The sequence below is a fragment of the Pteronotus mesoamericanus genome, unplaced genomic scaffold (genome assembly GCF_021234165.1).
Source record: "Pteronotus mesoamericanus isolate MK-2021 breed Mesoamerican mustached bat unplaced genomic scaffold, CSHL_Meso_final contig_98, whole genome shotgun sequence".
NCBI classification, from domain to species: Eukaryota; Metazoa; Chordata; class Mammalia; order Chiroptera; family Mormoopidae; genus Pteronotus; species Pteronotus mesoamericanus.
Window position 1 is genome coordinate 6,234,239 of NW_026555295.1, and position 19,399 is coordinate 6,253,637.

The 19,399-nt window shown below is 43.6% G+C and overlaps 1 protein-coding gene across 2 annotated transcripts; it reads left to right on the forward strand.

The window, feature by feature from the left end:
* The first annotated feature begins 344 nt into the window (after positions 1-344).
* Positions 345-18,797, forward strand: SERTAD2 (SERTA domain containing 2). Of its 2 annotated transcripts, none has more exons than XM_054586886.1 (2): positions 345-478; positions 17,484-18,797. In XM_054586886.1, exon 2 carries the CDS (start codon positions 17,488-17,490, stop codon positions 18,427-18,429), a length of 942 nt encoding a protein of 313 aa, XP_054442861.1. In that variant the 5' UTR covers positions 345-478; positions 17,484-17,487; the 3' UTR covers positions 18,430-18,797. The 2 variants fall into 2 exon arrangements, with proteins under 2 accessions (XP_054442861.1, XP_054442862.1); XM_054586887.1 differs by lacking the exon at positions 345-478 and adding an exon at positions 11,993-12,090.
* The last annotated feature ends 602 nt before the right edge of the window (positions 18,798-19,399 follow it).

Sequence of the window (19,399 nt, forward strand, 5' to 3'; positions counted from 1 at the left end):
CCTGCTTCTTCCTGCTCCTCTGGCGGCCGGGGGCCCGCTCGGCATTTATCGCGCCTCCCGGGACCGCCGGGGGAGGAGGCGGGGCCGAGCTGAGGGGCGGGGCCGGGCGGTGGAGGGGCGGGGACAGTTGAGCCCCGGGCCCGGAGCTCGCGGGAGGCTCGCTGGCCGCACGTCACTCCTGCACAGCTAGTGCTGGAGCACGAGCTGCCGCTCGCTGGGTCAGGGCGCCCCCTCCGCCCGCCTCCCGCTTCCTCCTCCGCTGCCTGCCGCCGCCGCCGCCTCCTCCTCCACCATTGTATAATGTTCCGAGCGCGCAAGCAGAGGACGGCAGAGTCTTAGCTTCATTCTCGCCTCCTGCCCGCTCCCCGGAGCTACCCTCGGGCCCCCGGAGCTGGGTACTCCGCATGGAGCAGGAGTAGCTTGAGGAGTGGGCAGAAACCCCTCCTGATGCGTTAGTTCCCAGGTGGAACTGCATGTGGTAAGTTCTCCCGGCGCCGGGCTGGAAGGGATCTTCCGATGCGCTGGGCTACCGATGGGTGGGGGCGGCGTTGGGACCGGGCCAAGGGTCGGAAAGCCTGGAGGGCGGAGGAGGGCCCCTGGCGGCCGCGAGGGTCGCAGGAGCCTCCGCGAGAGGGACCTGGGCTGAAGCAGGTACCCGGAGGAGAGCTCCCTCAAGCTGCCTTCCGGCCCGGCGCCCTTGGACGCCCGGAGTGAGGGCCGGGGACCCCCAGCGTACGAGGGCAGATCTGCTGGGGGAAGGGCAGGGACGGGCAGTCACGGACGGGGGTCAGGATGGGGTCGGGAGCTAACCGGAGCCCGCAGTGAGACAGAGGGAGCTTGGAGCTGTCGGTTTTACAGCTGGGATGTGTGTGCGTGTTGTGGCGGTTGTGTTGTTGTGAACGTGCGAGACTTTTCTCTTTTTTTAAGGCTCGGATTGCTGCCGCGAAGGCTGCTTCACTTTTGAGTTCCGTGCCCGGGTTTGCATCCAACTTGCTATGGTGTGTTTCTGTGTTTTTAGCTTTAAAAAAAACAAAAAAACAAACAAACAAAAAAAAACCCTCTCCACCCTCTTTTTCCCGTGCTCAAGTGAATTGATTTTTGAATGTACATATATATTAAACTTAAGGTCTCATTGGTTTTTTAGTTAGAAATCTACAAGTCATCTTGGTGGTAACCGCCTATGACTGAAAGGGAGGGGGTGGAGGAAAACCAGCTGTCCCAAGCCCTGGACTTTGTACCATTAAGAGGGTGCTTGGTGTAAGAGGGCCATTGCATGGAGAGAAAAATCATAAATGGTTCTTACGTTTTTCCTTGGTCATTACTTACACCTTTAGCAGAAGTAATAGTAATAGATTGAGACGGGAGTAGAGTTTGGGGTTTACTCTTAAATTGCAGAGAAGATTAGGTCTAGTTGGTCTTAGAATAACTTTTTGCGTTAACACTGGGTAGTTTCCGGATGTTTCAGGAGGTGGAAAGTAAGTTTCTACAGGCACCGAATGGGGAAGGGCAGTCAGCAGGGTACGACATCTAGACTCAGACTACAGCAGTTTTTATTTGAATTGGATTGAGCAGCCTCAGATGGTCCTAAGGGAGATAGTACGTAAATGTTCTCAAGCTTTGTTCATGAAATATGCTTTTTGATTTCCCAATATATGTTAAGAAACGTCTATAATGTGTGTAAAGAGCCTAGAAATTGTAGTAGCCAATAGGATCCCGGAGGCCTTAAGTGTTCAAAGTAGCCTTTTATAATTAGGGACTAGTCTCTGACAGGAGTGAAGTGGGCTCTTGGCTCCACTCAACCCCTGGAGGACAGTCCACCTGAGAGCCTCTGGGTTGTTTTGCTGATGGGGGGCGGGGGGTTGCTCAGCTAACCAGAAGGCATGTCTCACCCCAAGAGCTCCGCCCATTCCTCCCCCTTTTTATAGCAGTCTGTTCTGATTTGAGTGTGCTAGGGTGTGCTGTGAGGATGAAAATACCCATCCTAAGATCCCAGCTTCTGGCATGAGCAAGAATAGCTTGTTCATGGATCTCAGCTTTCCTGTTCATTTTATCAATGTCTTCGTTGGGAAAAAAAAAAGAGAGAGAAATGTTAGCAAGTTTTCCTTTTGCCTCATTGATTTACTTAAGAGGTATATGTTAATGTAAAGTTTGTTTACATTGTTCATCAAGTTTGGCACCCTTTAAAAATATTTTTTCTTCTTTTCCCTACTCCTAATTAAAATGTGTGTAACCATGTTGCTCTTAGATGAAAAATCATAAGAAATGGACTTGACAGCTTCTTTGTTTGTTTTACACTCAGTTCTGTTCTTGCTTTACTACAACAGGTAGGAGAGAGGACTCAGATTTTAATACCAATCAAGTGTAGACAAGAGGTGTCCTAGGGAACAGCTTTATTGTCAGGCAAGTGTCACAGCTTCTTAGGTAACAGCTGCTCAAGTTTGTTTTCCTTTAAGAACTAAGAGAAGGATGTTAACTCAGATTTAGAAATCTTTAGATTCCTGTTTGCTGAATTGTCTCCATTGGAAGCTTTTTAAATTTAATGCAGAAGCTAAAATATAAATTTTGTCCAGTCACCATGTGCTGATTATTAATAATGAGCATAGTAAAATAGTATAATGATATTTTAAAACTCACTCAAATTTGTGTAGCAACTGATAGCTTTTGGCATCCACTGTTTTATTTATTTATTAATCCTCATCTGAGGATATATTTATTGATTTTAGAGAGGAAGGAAGAGAGAGAGAGAGAGAGAGAGAGAAAGAGAGAGAAACATTGATCAGTTGCCTCTCACAACCAGTATGGGGGTCAAACCCGCAACCCAGGTAAGTGCCCTGACTGGGGGTAGAGCCTTTTTGGTGTGCGGGACCATGCTCCAACCAACTGAGCCACCCAGCCAGGGCATCCAATATTTTAAACAGTGATTCAATGGCAGAATAAAAGTTACATTACTTTAGAAACATTTACACACAAAACAGATCAAAAAAGTATAAGGGAGGTTAAAGATATATATATCTTTATATACATATACACACACACACACACACACACAAATACTTACAGTTTTCTCTGTCAATAAAAAAAGTGACAGATTACAAATTATTAGCATCAAATTATACTAAAAGTTACCCTCAGCCAAAGCACTCAAATACTTAAGAAGGTAAAAGCTACAATAGAAGCTTTTGAAGGTTTTTGTTGTCGTCATTGTTTCTTGTTCAAGAACACTAGTGAAAGCTTGAAGTTTTATCTTATATTTCATTTATATCAGAAAAATCAAGACAACTTTATCAGTATTACATATATATTAAAAATATGTATAGATAATGGTATTTAAGAGTGTGAACTTTAATTCACTCATAGAATTTTTTTAAGACTTTGCTGCTACACAAATTTCACATTTATTATTATGTCATGTCCTATAGGAAATAGCCAGAGTTGCGTTAGTTCTTTGGCAAAGGAGAGAAAGAGACCGAGAGGCTGACTTTCTCCCTGATTACTGAGTCCAAAGATCAGGTGTATACAGAAGGCATCTTAGGGCAAGCTCCAGTTTTACGTAAAAAGGCCTCACAATAAGGGGAACAGCCACCCTCTTAAGTCTTTCCATGAATTACTACTGACTAACAAAACATGAAAATCTAAAAATGCAGTGGCCACTGCATATATACAAATCATGTATTTTCTACCCTCTGTTAATAAACATTCCTTAAACAATTGGCAGAGACCCACATGTTTTTAGTACTTCTGCTTAAGTGTGTGCATATTTAATCTAGTTTTAATATTCTTGAAGGAAACGTCTGCTAACCAAAGTTGGCGTGTCTTTTTCAAAGGAAGTGTTGTCTCCAGTGGCCAGTGCAGTTGGTATTAAAGGCAACCTTCTGCCCTCTGTGCAGATACTGGGAAACCCTGCGAACAGAACTGTCCCCTGGAGCGCCCATCACTCATTGTGTGGAGCAGGGTCTTTCTCCATGGGCACTGTGTGGCAGTTCATTCTTTGTATGAATCTGTGAATGGCATATGTCAGACCAATAAGACAATATTCCTGTTCTGGGTAATAAATAGATGCCTTGTTTTGTTTGTTTGTTTGTTTTCCTTGAAGATCATGAGACAAACAAAACAAAACATGCTTGGCTGTCTAAAATTTTTTTTTTAAATAAAAATTGAAAAATAAAAACAGTATCTTTGGAAACATATGATTTCTCATAGGACAAAACAGATGCTTATTTTTAAAACAAGCACCCTACACAGGCAATGCAAACTCCCTTTTGGAACGTCTGCTCTCTTCATGGTCTGAGGGCCCTCAAAGCTGGAAAGCCTTGCTCGTCTCCTCTCAAGATCTTCTGTCCCTCATCTGAACTTAATTGGAAATGTCTGCTAGGTGTCACTGAAGCAAACGCCACAATTTATCTATTGTAGAAGTTTGGGATCCCATAAGCTGTATTCTGCTTTCGGTTCCGAATGGAGTTGGCATCTGCTGCCTCTTTTCTGGCCTCCTCTCACACTTGCACGCTGTTGTGTGTCTGGAGCCGGCCCTGCCTCTGAGCAGGGGCAGCAGAACGAGGGGTGAGTGTGCCCTGCTCGGCGCCACCCCGAGTGGAGTGAGCTATGCAGATGCGTGGGGTGGGGGCTGGAGGGAGGAGAGTGGAGGACAGATCTGGAGCTGACTGTGCAACTGCTACAGCAGGTCTGACTAGTTTTAGGTGCCCAAAGGCAGCTTTGTTTCTCTAGTAACTCCAGGTAGCAGCAAACCTAAGTTCTTAAAATGAATTCATGTCTGTATTACTATCTTTTTGCCTCTATGCAAAAACTGGTAGCTTTGCAGTTACTGTTTAAGTCTAAGCTTTGTTTCCTTTAAAAACCTTCATTGGTTTTTGTTTGTTTGTTTGTTTCTGAGCAGTTTCACATAGAATAGTGAAGGGGAATGGGTTCTGGCTCTTAAGGGCATTTTACACATACATGTTTATAGTGGGGCTGTGTGAACTCGTTGAACAAAAGTAAAAAGTTCTGGTTGAATATACCATGGCCAAAAAATTGAATACTGAAACGTCACTCTCTGCAAATCAACCTTTAGCCCCTTGCGCCCTTCTCCGGCTGGCTGCTTATCATTCCACACCAGGCTCCTGGGGCTTCGGGCAGACCTGCTGGAGCACCCCACCCTGGTGTTCAGAAGGGCTGCCCAAGTTAAACTCAGGGAATCTGCAAGTTCCAAGGTCATCTCTACTCCCGAACAGGTTTGTATAAAATTCTAGTCACACTAATGAGATAACGAGGTGGCAACTGCTTAAAACTGATCTGTCCTTCTTGAGTGGCTATTCCACTTTATAATAGTACATGATACAGATTTGCTTTTCAGATTTCTTTCCTTTTTTGAGGAGGGCGCCTCCATGTATCATGTGTACTTCTGTGTCTTCCCTGCTGCCATAGAGAACCGAGGTGGCACAGGAATTTGAGCCCCTTGGTCTGCCGCTGAAGAAGGAAGCTTGGCACTGCCTCCCTGCTTGCCAGGAACCTGGTGATGGTCTTTTCTGAACAGGTTTTAAGACAGGTTAAATTTTTAAAGTATTTTTTACCATCTCCAGAAATATAAAATAGATTTCATCTGGCAATGATTGTTTGCTTTCTAATAGTAACTGGTTTACAAATTCAAGACACAGATTCCTCGAGTAAGATAGGTGGGATAGACTGGCATGTTGGGGGGCAGGCAGGCTAGTTTGGAGGCAGTCTCTCCTTAAAGATCATTGAGGATCCTTGAAGTTAAAGTATTAATAGGTAGCTTCCTAAGAAAATAAATATTTATTCTATTCAATGTGGCGCTCTGATTATTTTTATTGTATTTGACTAAAAGACTGTGTGTAAAGTTCTATTGGTCATTAATTATCAATATACAGAAGTCCTTCTAAAGAAATACATTTGATCTCAAAAGAGCCCCTAAGTAAATAAAAACAAATGGCTGCCACATTTACAAAGTATCATTTACTGCCCTCAGGTTTAGTTTGTAGCCTCATTTCCTTATTTTACTTTGTGAATTACTCAAGTATATGACATAAAGTTTAAATTGTCTTTGTAAGACTTTATCACTAGCCTGCCTAATTCACCAAAGTAACTAAAGTAAACATTTGGAATATGTATGTTGCTTATATGGGACAGATATTTACATAGTAGAATAGTTATTTCCTCCCCTTTACATGCCTATTTTTATACTCACATGTCATATTGTAGAAATTTGATAGTTTTCTTTTAAGGAATCCAGGTTTAGACCATGTAATACAAGGTTTAGATTCACTCAGTAAGTAAACAAAGAAATAACATTTCTCTGGTTTTCTTCTTTAGACTACATGTGGAAGTTAAGAGATGAAATATGTTCTGTATTTGTGAGGACTACTTTATAGCATGTCTTCTTGTAAGTGATTTTTTAAACAGTAATAAAGCATTCCAACTTTGAAAGCAAAAGAAAAATTTAAAAACTAATCAGAACCTTTAAGAAACGTCCACAAAAACACTTCCTGATGTAGCATACTTAGTTTTTTGTTTTATTCTTGGCCGGTAGTTGGCTAACAAAACCTAAAAGAAAACTTTTTGTTATAACTAATATGCAATTTTATTTTTCACAGATTTGTTCTAACAAATTACACTTATCTGTTTTAGTGTGACTGTTTTATACATCTGATAACCCTCTTAAAAAAAAGTGACATATTTTTGGCAAAGCATTTGGTTTCTACTTGAAGCCTTTCCGCCCCCCCCCCTTGACATTGTTTATTAAAGGTCTCTGGTGTGAGGGGAATATCAAGGTATCTTTAGGGGGTAGAGGGACCTTGACACCAGAATCCCATTCAAGCAATTATAAATACAGGAGAAAAAAATATTTTCATTATGCACAGGAATGGGGGTGGGGTGAGGCTGGCTAATCTTTACACGTACATAATCTTAAGGGAAAGAAATTCAAATATGAGAGTTCCTTTCCTTTATGTAAATGAGGCTTTAGATTCACCATGTCTTTCTGACGCCAAATTAATATGAAGTGTCATCATAATTTAAATGATTATATTACTTGTAAAAATATTATATGTTCATATTTACAAAGTTTCAAATGGAAATATTGGTGATAATAGTTCATCTCCTATGAACATTATTACTGGACATCTATCATAGAACCTGAGTTTGTAATTTGAATAGAAAGAATTCCAGCGAGTAGTTATACAGTAATTTACTCCATTATCTCTCTAAGGTTAACTGTGTTGCATTTTATAATTAAATAATTCCTCCCTGATATTTTTATGAAGTTTTCACAAATAATTGCTGATCTGTCCAGCATGTAAGTAATTTCCTGATATTAAGAAGCAATAGGATTATTGAAGGCTTTTCTATACTAGTAAAATTCTTAATGCTTACCTTGAGACTACTCACTGTGTGGTTGGGGCTCCACTTTAGTACCCCCAGTGGAAATTCTGAACTGCTGGCTTCTCTAAGTCCACATCTCATAATATGGGTTTTGAATGTTTATTATTGTGCGTGTGTTCTCACTTCAGAAACCCTCTGGAAATTTTAACCATAGTTTTTGAAATGTCAGTGGGAAACACTAGTGTTTCATTATATATAGGCAACAACCTTTTCTACATACAGTATTTCCAGAACCTGAACCCATAGCATAATATAATTGAGTTTGGCCTTGTCAAGGCTCTTGGCTTGCTTACCAGTGTCCTACAGAGACCAGAATTTGGGAACAATCTTGGAAATGTGTATACTCGGAGAGATCTGTAGGTAGAAATTGCTGTGAATAATCTGACTTTAGGAGTGCCTTGTTGCTCTTCTCTGCCCCCTTGTGGCTGAGTGTGGAGTGCTGTCTTTCAGAGCTTTAAAGGAGTTCTGACTCCTATTGGATCTGCTTGTTTACTTAGAGCACTCATAGTTTACTTCTGTGTAAAATAATCTATCAAGTTAATAAAATAGTTCTCTGTGAGAGTGTAAATAATTTATTGTGCTAACTTGATCTTGTAAATTTATAGGATGTTAAAAATATGTATAGATGTGTTGTATGTTTTTAACTTTTTATTGTGGAAAATTCCAAACATACTCAAAAGTAAAGGGAAGAGCACAGTGTACCCCCTTGTACTCATTACCCAGCATCAACAGTTATCAACATTTTGTCAGTCTTGTGTCATCTACACAGCCAGATATTTTCTCGAGAGTATTTTAAAGCAAATTCCAAGCATCATATATTATGTTTTTATTAACCTGAAGTTCAGAATCTGTATAATTCTGCCCAGCCTCTTACTTTAAGTGTGCGGTGCTTTAAGCCACATTCCTTAGGTAAAATAAAAAAAAATTGTTTGCACTTCCACTCCCTTTGAAAGAAGGTGACTGGTGTCCCTAGCTTCATAAGAGTTAGGTTTAAAACGCAAAATTCCCAACTATTGGAGGAACCAATAGACAGGATATTGAAACAGCTAATACTAGTTAACAGTTACACTCTAAAAAAAAGCCCATTTTTCTTTCCAGATGTTTATTAACCAGGCCATAATTTATTCCAAAGAAATATTTACTTGAGACATTATCTCCCAGAATTTGACTCCATTTTGCCTACTAAATGCAGTTCGTTGTCAAGCTTTAATTTTTTTTCAGGAGAACAGATTATATTTAACAAACCAATAGTGTCAGACACCGTCTTCCATTTAGTACAGGTATGTTAAAATCTTGAGCAGGAAAGCTAAAGTTTCCTAAAATGTGGACTTTAGTTAAAAGACTTTCCCAAATAGAAGTTTGTGGTGGTGTTGTGTTGGTTGTTTGTTTTGTTTGGTTTGTTTTTTTTTTTAATTCACTTAGAAGTTGACTTCCTGGCCGAATTTCCGTTTATCTTCAGGCTTTGAGATGCTGTCCAGAAAGCAAAGGCGATTGTTCCTGTTGGTTTCCTTCGAAAGTCAGTGTCTGGTGATTAATAAGCTGCGGGTGCGGTGCCCCGCGGCCGAGCCCCTGCGCGGGGAGAGGCTAAGGGAGGCGAGCAGCAAACAGTGGTGTCGGGTTACAGCTGCGGAATAGCGCCCCAGCGTGCCTAACTGGCTTCATCCAGTGACTGGCTTCATAATGACATTGCTGATTTGTTAGGGAAGGCTTTGTCTTACTTACCAATTAGCATGGATGTTACTGCAGGGATCTCATCCTGGATGAGCTTTGGGTTTTTGTTTTTTGTTTTTTTTTTTTTTGGTTTTTGGGGTTTTTTTTTAAGGGCTTCCTGATCGGGGCAGCTTTAGGGGTTCTGTTACTAACATCCCTTGTCTTCTGGGAGTCCCTACCCTTGTCTGTAAAATAATAGGAGAGGCTCTCCCTCCAGTGAAATTTTGCCCTGTATCTGCCATTCCCCTAGGCCAGAGGCAGTCACTTCGGAGTCTGAAGGCAGCCGTTGGGAGTGCTGGTCCTCCCCCTCCTCCTCCTGGAGGCTCACCAAATTGCCACCCAGACACATGGGGGGGCCTGTCATTACTCCTGCGCTTGCCACAGCATTACGTACCCTTGGATAGCAAACCCTTGGAGGATTCACCTGCTTCTCTTAGCTTTTTCTCTGATCCTGCCAGCACCACCCCTGCCAGGGTCCTTTCTGGGTGGCCGCCGCCTTCTTCTGGGGTGTTTTGTTGTTGCTTGGGGGAAGGAGGGTGTTAAAAGCATAGGCATCAGATGTCTCTGAGTTCTGTGTATTTTTTAAGATGCAGTATCTTAACAGTGTGGAAAGTTATCTAAGCAAATGTGTCTTCCCCGTTCGCACTGAAGTAGGATCAGCTTTTCCCTCCTGCCTGGGAGTTGCTGTGTGACAGACAGTCTGAGGGCAGGAGGACCATTTCTCAGGGTTCCGACCGGTGGCCGGTGGGAGGTGTCCTGTTACTCTCCACTTGGACCACCCCAGAAGCAGGATCCAAAACACATCTTCGGGCATCTGGGTGGGGTGAGGAAAGGAGAAATGAGAATATTCTTGTTCAGAAGTTGTCTCATAACCATTTCTGGACAACCTCTCTCTTTTGGTCTTAGAAGTCAGTCACAGGCAAAATTTCGCCAGGGGCGCTCCTTTCTTCTGCCACTACCCCTGTAAGAAATGGAAGGAATGTGTGTTTCCACTTAAAGGACTTGGGGTTTTGGTGACACAGGATGTTAGAGTGAGGAAATAGCTTCTGCGAGCCTCTTTGAAGACGCTCGTCAGACTTCCTAGCTTCTTTCTTCAGATGAGGTAGATCCATGGAGACAAATCATTGTTCTGAATTGTTGGCATTGCTGTAAGTGTCTTATTTTTATGATTATCAGTGTCAACATTGGCACTTCTGGACCTTGCAGCAACCAGGGGTCACACCTGTGGTTACATTGGACAATGGAGCTGAAGACACTAGGGATGTGGCTCCTTAAATCCCCCTTTTGAATTAGGAGACATTTTCTTGAAAGCTGTTAACTAGTGTTTAAAAAGTTGGGGGGTTTTTTGTTTTTGTTTTTTAGGTATAGCATACAGATCCAAAGTGTACAGGCCAGTGACTTATCCCAGATGAGGAAGCAGAATGTGACCAACTCCCCAGAAGTCCTGTGCCCCACTGGTAACTGCCCTGCCCCAACTGCAGGCGCCATGGCTTAGCTCTGCCTGGTTCGCTGACTTTTCGAACAGCATGCCACCTAATTTTGGAGGCTGCTACACTCCTGGGGAGGGAAACCCTAGATTTCTAGTTGTAATTTACTAGTGCAAAAGGAAGTATGAACGAGCTCTTGAAAATGCGTGTAAGTTAGGAAGCAGTTGGGCCTTCAGGTGTTTCAAAGTAATGATTTTTGGGATCCCCCGTTGCCCAGCCTGTGTGACAAGCATCCCTCCATCGGGTGTTGCTGAGCTGGGAGCCATTTCCACACCCTCCCCACGCACAGGGCCAGGTGCCTCCCCTTTGCTGCCTTTCGGACCATGTGATCAGTGCCCCCTTCCCCAATCATTTCCTCCCTTCAGAAATTGAGACCAAGTCAAATTTGAGCCCCTTTAAAGACCTTTTTTTAGCATTAATTCCCTGGATACTGAATAGGATGAGGTGGAAGGTCTTCCTTCTCATGTCATGACTGTTGCTTGGGATAAGTCAAGTTAAAGCAAAATGCAATGTTTACATCTTTCTTTGGACCAGCACCGAGTCAGAAGGGCAGCCCTGGTCAGGGGCTGAGGAGGCTCCCCGTTCAGGCCTCCCCTAAGGCCCAACAGTGATGCTGCCCAGAGAGGTGCCACGGCCCCTCTGGGGGCCTGTCAGTCAGTGGCCACCAGACTCTGAGCATATGGGAAGCACTAGTGGCCACCGAGGACCGCGGAGAGCCTGCCGGTTAGAGTACTGGGTTTCGTTATTGTTAGGAGGGCCGTCAGAAGTGGTAGTTTGCACGGTAGATTTAGTATTCTTAATTTTAAAATCAAAATATTTATTTTGACAGTCCAAATAACATTAAAGGAGAGAGGTTTTTGAATTTTTTAAAAGGCATAGCTTAAATACATAGTTGAAAAGCCTTGAATGAAAGGGAACTTTTTTTTTGATTGCTTGTTTTTTTTTAACATTTGCATTTTTTCCCTTAATGCCTCAGTAATGTGAAAGCTGTGAGATGTTACCTTTTACACACATAGGTATTATTTCAGTTCCTTTTGGGACTTTGGGCATAGGCCTCGCTGCCATCCATTCACTCCAAGATCACAGCAAGAAGGGCTGAGCCCCACTGAGCCAGTGGGAGCTGATGGGTCAGTGTGAGAAGCCGAGCTTTATCAATAAAATTGAGCTGAAGACATCTTAATTCTGCATAGTCTTTTTTTTTTTTTAATGTCAATTGTCAGTTGCCAGTATAGAAACGCTGTTTGTTCTTTTTCCATTTACTTGCTTAGACACAAATAGGGAAGACCTTCAGACTCAAGCTTAATGGAATCAAGATCTTCTCAGGCTTAAACACAAAATGGCCAGATGGGGAAAAAAGGAAGTCGTGGTTTTCGAAGTGAGGTTCCGAGACCAGCATCACCTGGAACCTTGTTGGGACTGCAGATTCTTGGGCCCCCCACCAGACCTACCGAATGAGGATTTTGGGGTAGAGGGCAACATTATGCGTTACTATGCCCTCTAGGTGAGCCTGCCGCCCGCCCAAGCTTGCCCAAAGTCTAGAACTCTTTCAGAGCAGAACTTCCCTGCCCACGCTCTGTGCCCCAGGTCCCAGCCAATTTCCTAGCCAGATCCAGCCCATGCGGCTGTCACCTCACCCCTTTCTCAGAGCCTCCCTCCCCTCCCCAGTTCATACTCAGGGCCAAAGACACACATCTCTGTCTCTGTTTACTGTGCTGCTCTGGCTGCTCCTCAGTGTCTTTACTCATTCTTTCCACCTACCATTGGCTTATTCAGTGACTGTTTAGGGAGGATCTTCTGTGGGTCAGGGTCTTCCCTGCCCTGAGGATACAGAGGTGAATGAAACAGGCAGGCTGTGCCCTTGTGGGTGGGAAACAGGCAGCAAGAGACAGTCCCACCTTAAATCTCAAATCCTTTCTCCATCAGTCTCTCCTGGTCGACCCAGCCCATAATAATCTCTCAGATACCTTCCTGTGGGAGTCACTCAAAGTCTTGAAATGCAAACGCCCAAATAGTCAGGTGATACCATTTCGTGTTTCTCAGTCCTTTTTCCTGAGGAATCTTCTAGTGGTGTTTGTTACTTCTGATCATCTGCCCAAGGGATTGCAGCTTTTAAGGGCAGCTGGGTCCTCAGTGAAAGCTGCACAATTGGAAGCCAGGTTTGGTATGTAGAGTTTTATTCAGTAATAAACTCCAAAACTCTGGAAGGGAAGTTTTCATTTGCACCGCTTCCTGTGAGTTTTGTCCTTTATTTTCAAAACTTTGTTTGCTGTAGGTAATAGTTCCTAAAAATTATGTTAAGGAAATGAGAATGCTAGGAGTTTGTTCCTAACAAATGTATTGGAGAAGGGGGGTTGTTTTATCTCGAACCTCTTATTAAGAGCCACTGAATACTCAATAGAAAAGTGCCTACGATTAGTTTTAGGCCCCTTCATGTGGGCAGAGAAGCCAGGGAGCACCCACCTCCCTCCTCCACTTGGGCGTCTCTAACCAGCCCTGAGACTCAGGGTCCCTTTTGGGTCTTTGAAAGATTAGGTAGAAAACATGGGCTTTGGGCTTGGGTCTTCACAAGCTGAGGAGACAAAGTGGGGTATCACACCTCAGGGTGGCCCAGAAACCAGGCTTGTCACAAGCCTCTCCTTTTGGCGACTTCCAGACCATGGGGCCTTTTAAACAGGAGCAGCAGAACACCCCCCTCCTCCTGTTACCTGGAAGCCCTTCATGAGCTCCAGCTACTGCTTCACCTTCTGGCTGCCGCACGGCCCAGTGAGGCCTTTTGATAGGTCACGTGCCTCTCCGATAGCCTGCTTAAAGAGTGATTGTTATTTCGGTAGAGTGCCTGAGGAAAGAGGCTCCTGAGGACCTGGCCACTCTGGCTTTGGTCGTCCCGAGCTCCAGGCCCGGAGACACCATTTGGCATCTTGCCCTCAGGTTCTTGAGAGGCTTGTATTTTCTTGTTTGAATTGAGCCCTGCTCCAAGAAGGCGGGGAGTGAGTTCTCACTGCCCTTCCACTTCTAGCAGTTGGAGGCCTCTTCTGAAACCAGTCAGCGGGAAGATTTGATTCTAAACAGTCTTAAGCAAACTTTGGGCAAACTTTTAACTTTTTTAAAATTAATTTTAATTTTTAAGTAGAAGTGTGAACTAGATTTTATTATGTTGGGTTTTATTCCTTTCTATAAAAATTTAGATAGAATTAGGATTACGAATCATGATTGTGTGTATTTTGCAATCTTACTGGGTGTGTGGAGCTAGTTTTGCCTCATAAAAAGAAATAGAGAAATGAAGGCAAACCTGATTTGAGACATACCCTGCCATGGGTCCTTATTTACACATTTGAAAAGCATCCAAGATTCGATTTGTCTATCTATTCCTGCTCGCAGATTCTGCTTACACAGCCCTCCTCCTTCCCCACCAGACAGCATTGCAAGTGTCTGATCAGGCTTTTCTGAAATCAGTAGGGTTATCACTCAGCTATGACCAGCTGGATCATGCTAATTGGAAATTAGGTGCTTCTCACACTGAAATCTCTTTAAAAGTGTCTCTGCAGATCTTCAGGTATGGGAATTCTGCTAAATGTCTATAGTACTGCATGCCTTATAAATGTTTGAGTTCGATAGATTCAGTGATTATTTCTAGAGAAATGTGAGTTATTGAGAAAATCCTGTTATTTATGCTGGCAACAAGTCTTTAAAAGATAGTTTTATATCAATGACTAAAAGAAAAAGAAAAGTCTATACTGTCTTACCTTAATGTTACCTTTCCTCAAGAAAGCCAGTAAATAAAATTCAAAGTGGCAATAAGCTTACTAATTTTTCATTGTATATTTGGTTTACATTTTAGGACAGTGTTTCTAGAACTTACTGTGATAGAGAACCATCTTGTTTGGTTTATTCCTCCTTCATAGACTAATACTTTAGTAAAACACAATGAAAATAATTGTTAGAGAAATGAAATAAATAGAACAAAGACGTAGAAATAGAACCCTTATTTTCTATTAGATTTACAGACATACAGTTACTCAGTATCTCTACTTACCTCGTCAGGGACAGTAACAGTTAACAGACTGGCACCATCTGTAGACCACACATTGAGAAACACTGTTGTGGAGTGTATGCATATGTCATGAGGCCAGAGTCCTTGTGCCTGGCGCTTCAAAGGCCAAAACTCAAACCTCAGAGTTTGGAGTAAGGAAAGGTTTATTGATTGAGAAGGTGCCAACTGAGAAAGGTGGGAGACCTACTGGTGCCTGGAGTCCATCATAAGGAAGTACAGGCTTCAGGCATTTCTTATGTCAAGGGAAGGGGAAGTAGGAGGGGCAAGAGGTGATTGACCACCACAGATATGAGGGCGCCAGCAGGGGTCCGAGGAGGTTTCTACTTAGTCTCTTGGTCCTAGTTAATGTGAGTCCAGTCAAGAGGTTCCTGCAAATCTTTGATAAACCATACATACTTCCCTTATCTCCTTAGGAGAAGCGCATTCTAATAAGGGGCTGTTTTTGTAAAACCAAAGCTACAAGCTGAATTCCACCAATGATGAGCATGTCTATAAGCAATATTAAGCAGAAGCTACTAGCCTGAAGGCCATGGGAACAAAGCAGGCTTGGACAAGATGCAGTCAGAGGGCTGAGCATCTCACTGTTAACATGTATACGTTTGTGTACTCTGTCACACATGTTTAAATGTCTTGGGTCTGATCACATTATAATATATAACATAGATCATCTAACAGCTTTATATGAGAATTAAATGCACTTAGCTTTGGGCAGAAGCAGAATTTTTCAGGAAGTGAGTATTTAGATGCTTAAATTGTAATCAAACACAAATAATGTAATTGTGAATACAGTTATCTGTTTCAAAATACAGTTGTCCAGTTACACTTCTAAATGCATGAAGTAGAAAGTGTTTTTGCAATGTGAAATGAAATCACTTCCTCTCTAATTCACACCCAGTTTAAATGGGCGCAGATACTTTAGATAGGAAATGTTCTATGCAAAGTGTATATACACATGAGGCTTTTAGTACTAAACAGTAGGAAATGTTTTTGTCATGTGAGGTATTAGATAAGCAGGTTGTTAGTATCATATCATACCTTCCTTTGCCTTTGGGGACCATTAATTATGGGACTGGCCTTTGGTTCTTGTGATTGACAGCCATTTTCTAAATGTTTATAAAACAAGGGAAAGTGTTTCATACAAGTAACTCCACATCTTTATAAGCATTAACGAATTCTCCAGCCAGTTCTGATAGTGAGGTATTGTAGCTGTCTTCATATTTCTCTCCTGGAGACTGAGGCACATGAACGTAGTCACCCCAGGTGGGACTTGTATGCCAAACTCTGTGACCACCTGCGTACCTGTCTGCCTTGAGGGGCAGCGTGGGCTTCTTTAACAAGAGTGTTGGAAGGGATTTCTGTGACGTTTATTATTGTTAGCCTCATTCCTTTAGGATGAGACTCATAACTCAAAACGATAATGAGGTGTAGGAGAAATTACTGAGTCCCTTGAAGACCAGGTTTTATTCCTCTGAGGGACTCGCTGCTGCCTGGCAGAGTGCCCAAGATAGCGTAGATGCGGAATGAGTTAATAAAGGATTGAATGAGGTGCCATCAAAATCAGCTGAGACAATTCATTAAAAGGCAAGACACTTTTAGAAGAAAACTTGAGTAACTACAAAATCCCTGTACATGAAGATATCAGAAAGAGTGGCATTGAGGAGAGGCTTACCACGCGTCCACGGTAAGTGTTGCAGAGGGTGAGAGAGCAAGCATGGGCTTGGCCTAATTAAAGCCACGTCTCTCCCTCTGGATGACATAAGGACAACTTTCTTGATTAAGTAGTAGAAATTAAGGTCTTCAAGGCAAAGGCCAATGGACTTGCAATCGTTCTGTTTAGATGGTAGAAGTTCTGAGAGGATGGGCCGCTCTCCAGAAGGTGCAGCCAGCTTAGGGTGTCTTCTCTAAGGCTGGGACAGGTGAGGGGACACCTTGGCCTAGGCTGTGAGTGTCAGGCAAGGTAGGGCAGAGCTAAAATCCAACCCATTCTCAAATGCCCAAGGGCTGAAATATAAGATTGTTGTTTCTTTGAAATCTCTCTCTCTGAAGGCACAGTTAAGTATTTTGTTATGAAATGTCTCAAGTACCCAAACAGCAATGCTTGTAGTCAGAGCAAATTATTTTCCAATCAGTCTAGTTGCATTCAGACAGAGCCGTATGCAGTGAAATTGTGCCATGGAAAAACTTGGGCTGGGAAATCCACATTCCTCCACTGGATTCTAGACTGAAAAGCGGTGGCAGCTCAATCACTGTGGTCATTTAACACAGGCCAAGTGCTTCACCACGTGTCCCCAAACAGACAGAAAGGCTCTATGCATAATGAGGAAGGAAAAGGCATTTTGAAAGCACACACAGTTCTACCAAAATTGTACATGTTCTCCTCTAAGTTGGTTCTTTCAATCGTTCAAGATGTGTTCAAGCTGTAACCTATGACACCTTTATCTGTCTACGTCATAGCATTTTAAGTGTTTTCTTGGGCTTTAAAAATAAATCTGTTTGGGGGAGGGAAGTTGAACCTGTATGGTAGTGTTAGGCAAGTGCAGGAGCTGAGAAAGTCAAAATTACAGTTGCCATGGTAACATTTAACTGGTCTGGGTGGTACACATTTCCCAAGAAATGCATTCACCAGACTACATAGTGATAAAAATTGTTCCCCGGGCATACAAAAGTAGATTTCCCAATTTTCTTATTCTAAAAAGCCTTCCCCCAATTAAATCAACTGTTTAACAAAGCCTGGACAAGGCACTATGAGAAGTCCACGGCCTGATCGCTGAATCAGCATCTTTTTTATGGTAGCAACGAGTTTCCCTATGATTAATTCCATTTCCTTCCTTTCTCCTTTGCAGATATATGTTGGGTAAAGGAGGAAAACGGAAGTTTGATGAGCATGAAGATGGGCTGGAAGGCAAAATCCTGTCTCCCTCTGACGGTCCATCCAAGGTGTCTTACACCTTACAGCGCCAGACTATCTTCAACATTTCCCTTATGAAACTCTACAACCACAGGCCCCTCACAGAGCCCAGCTTGCAAAAGACCGTCTTAATCAACAACATGTTGCGGCGGATCCAGGAGGAGCTCAAACAGGAAGGCAGCCTGAGGCCTGCATTCACCCCCTCCTCTCAGCCCAGCGACTCGCTGAGTGACAGCTGCCGAGAGGCCCCGCCGGCGCTCAGCCACGCCGCGGCCCCGCCCGCTCACCCCGGCGACCTCGGAAGCACTACACCCCTGGAGGCCTGCCTCACCCCGGCCTCGCTGCTGGAGGACGACGACACTTTTTGCACTTCCCCAGCCCTGCCGCCCACTGCTCCTACCAGACTCTCACCTCCAGCTCTCTCGCCGGCAAAGGACAGCTTCTCCTCGGCCTTGGACGAGATCGAGGAGCTCTGTCCCACATCTACCTCTACAGAGGTCGCCGTGGCAGCGACTGACAGCTCGAAAGGGGGCGCCAGCGAGTCCGGCGCCCCGAAACCCGAGGGGCTCCAAGAGGGCCGCCCCGACGATCCGAAACTGATGGATTCTCTGCCTGGGAATTTTGAAATCACCACGTCCACGGGATTTCTGACGGACCTAACCCTGGACGACATCCTGTTTGCTGACATTGACACGTCGATGTATGATTTTGACCCCTGCACCTCCACGTCGGGGACAGCCTCGAAAATGGCCCCCGTGTCAGCGGACGACCTCCTCAAGACTCTCGCCCCTTACAGCAGCCAGCCGGTCGCCCCGAGTCAGCCTTTCAAAATGGACCTCACAGAGCTGGACCACATCATGGAGGTGCTCGTCGGGTCCTAAGTACCAGGGACCCCGTGACTGTGCCCACCCAGGCCCTGCGAGTGGCCCCGCGCCCTGACAGCTCTCCGCACTGTGCATGCACCCTTGCTTGCCTTTTTCAGAGAAAAAGAACATTTTACAAAAGGATCACATTAGTTTTTGCTTTGAGCAGAGTTGGAGTGCCTTCATCCAAGGATGACCACTTTCAGTATGCTTTTTTGAGTGGTTCCTCAAAGACCTACTACCCTGGAATAGGAAAGAATACATTTGAAGACAATGTTGCTGTATCAAGTGGCAAAAACAGTTCAAGTGAAGCACAAGGAATAAGTTGGGAAAGCTGTAAATTGCATGTGCATATTTGTCTATTTTTTCTATAAGTTTTATTGCAAGAGGCAAAAAAAAAAAAGAAAAAGTATATATATATATATTATTTAGATAATCTCAGTACCTTTTCTGGCATTTTCGCCCTGTATAGGTTGACTTGGCAATTCAGCCTTTTTAGAGGCATTAACTCCTCGTAAGTGTTGCATTTACATGGCTGTTTAGAAACTGCTGCCCAAATTTATTTTATATTTTTGTACAGATTCTGCAGTTTATGATATTGTTTTTCTAAAAAAAAAATGCTGTTTATACATATGAGATAGCTATTTTGATAGGATTTGCTCACATAGTTCCTGCAAACTTCAGATGTACAAGTTGCACTTGTACTTTTATAGCGTTGTAATGTTTTATATGTGTCTGGTGCAAAGAGAAAATTGGATCAAATCAATCCGCAGTTGATGTCCCCAAATGCAGACACACACACACACACACACACACACACACACACACAGCGCTTTAAGAAAGGGCCAGGCAATATCACACCCAAATTTCACAGGCACCGACCTCCTGGCATGAACACCCGCCAGCACTGTGACTTCCAAAGCCAGAGCCACGTCTGCTCATCAAACTTGCATTAAGCAGTTGGCGGGAGGTGGCCTTGGAGCTCGGG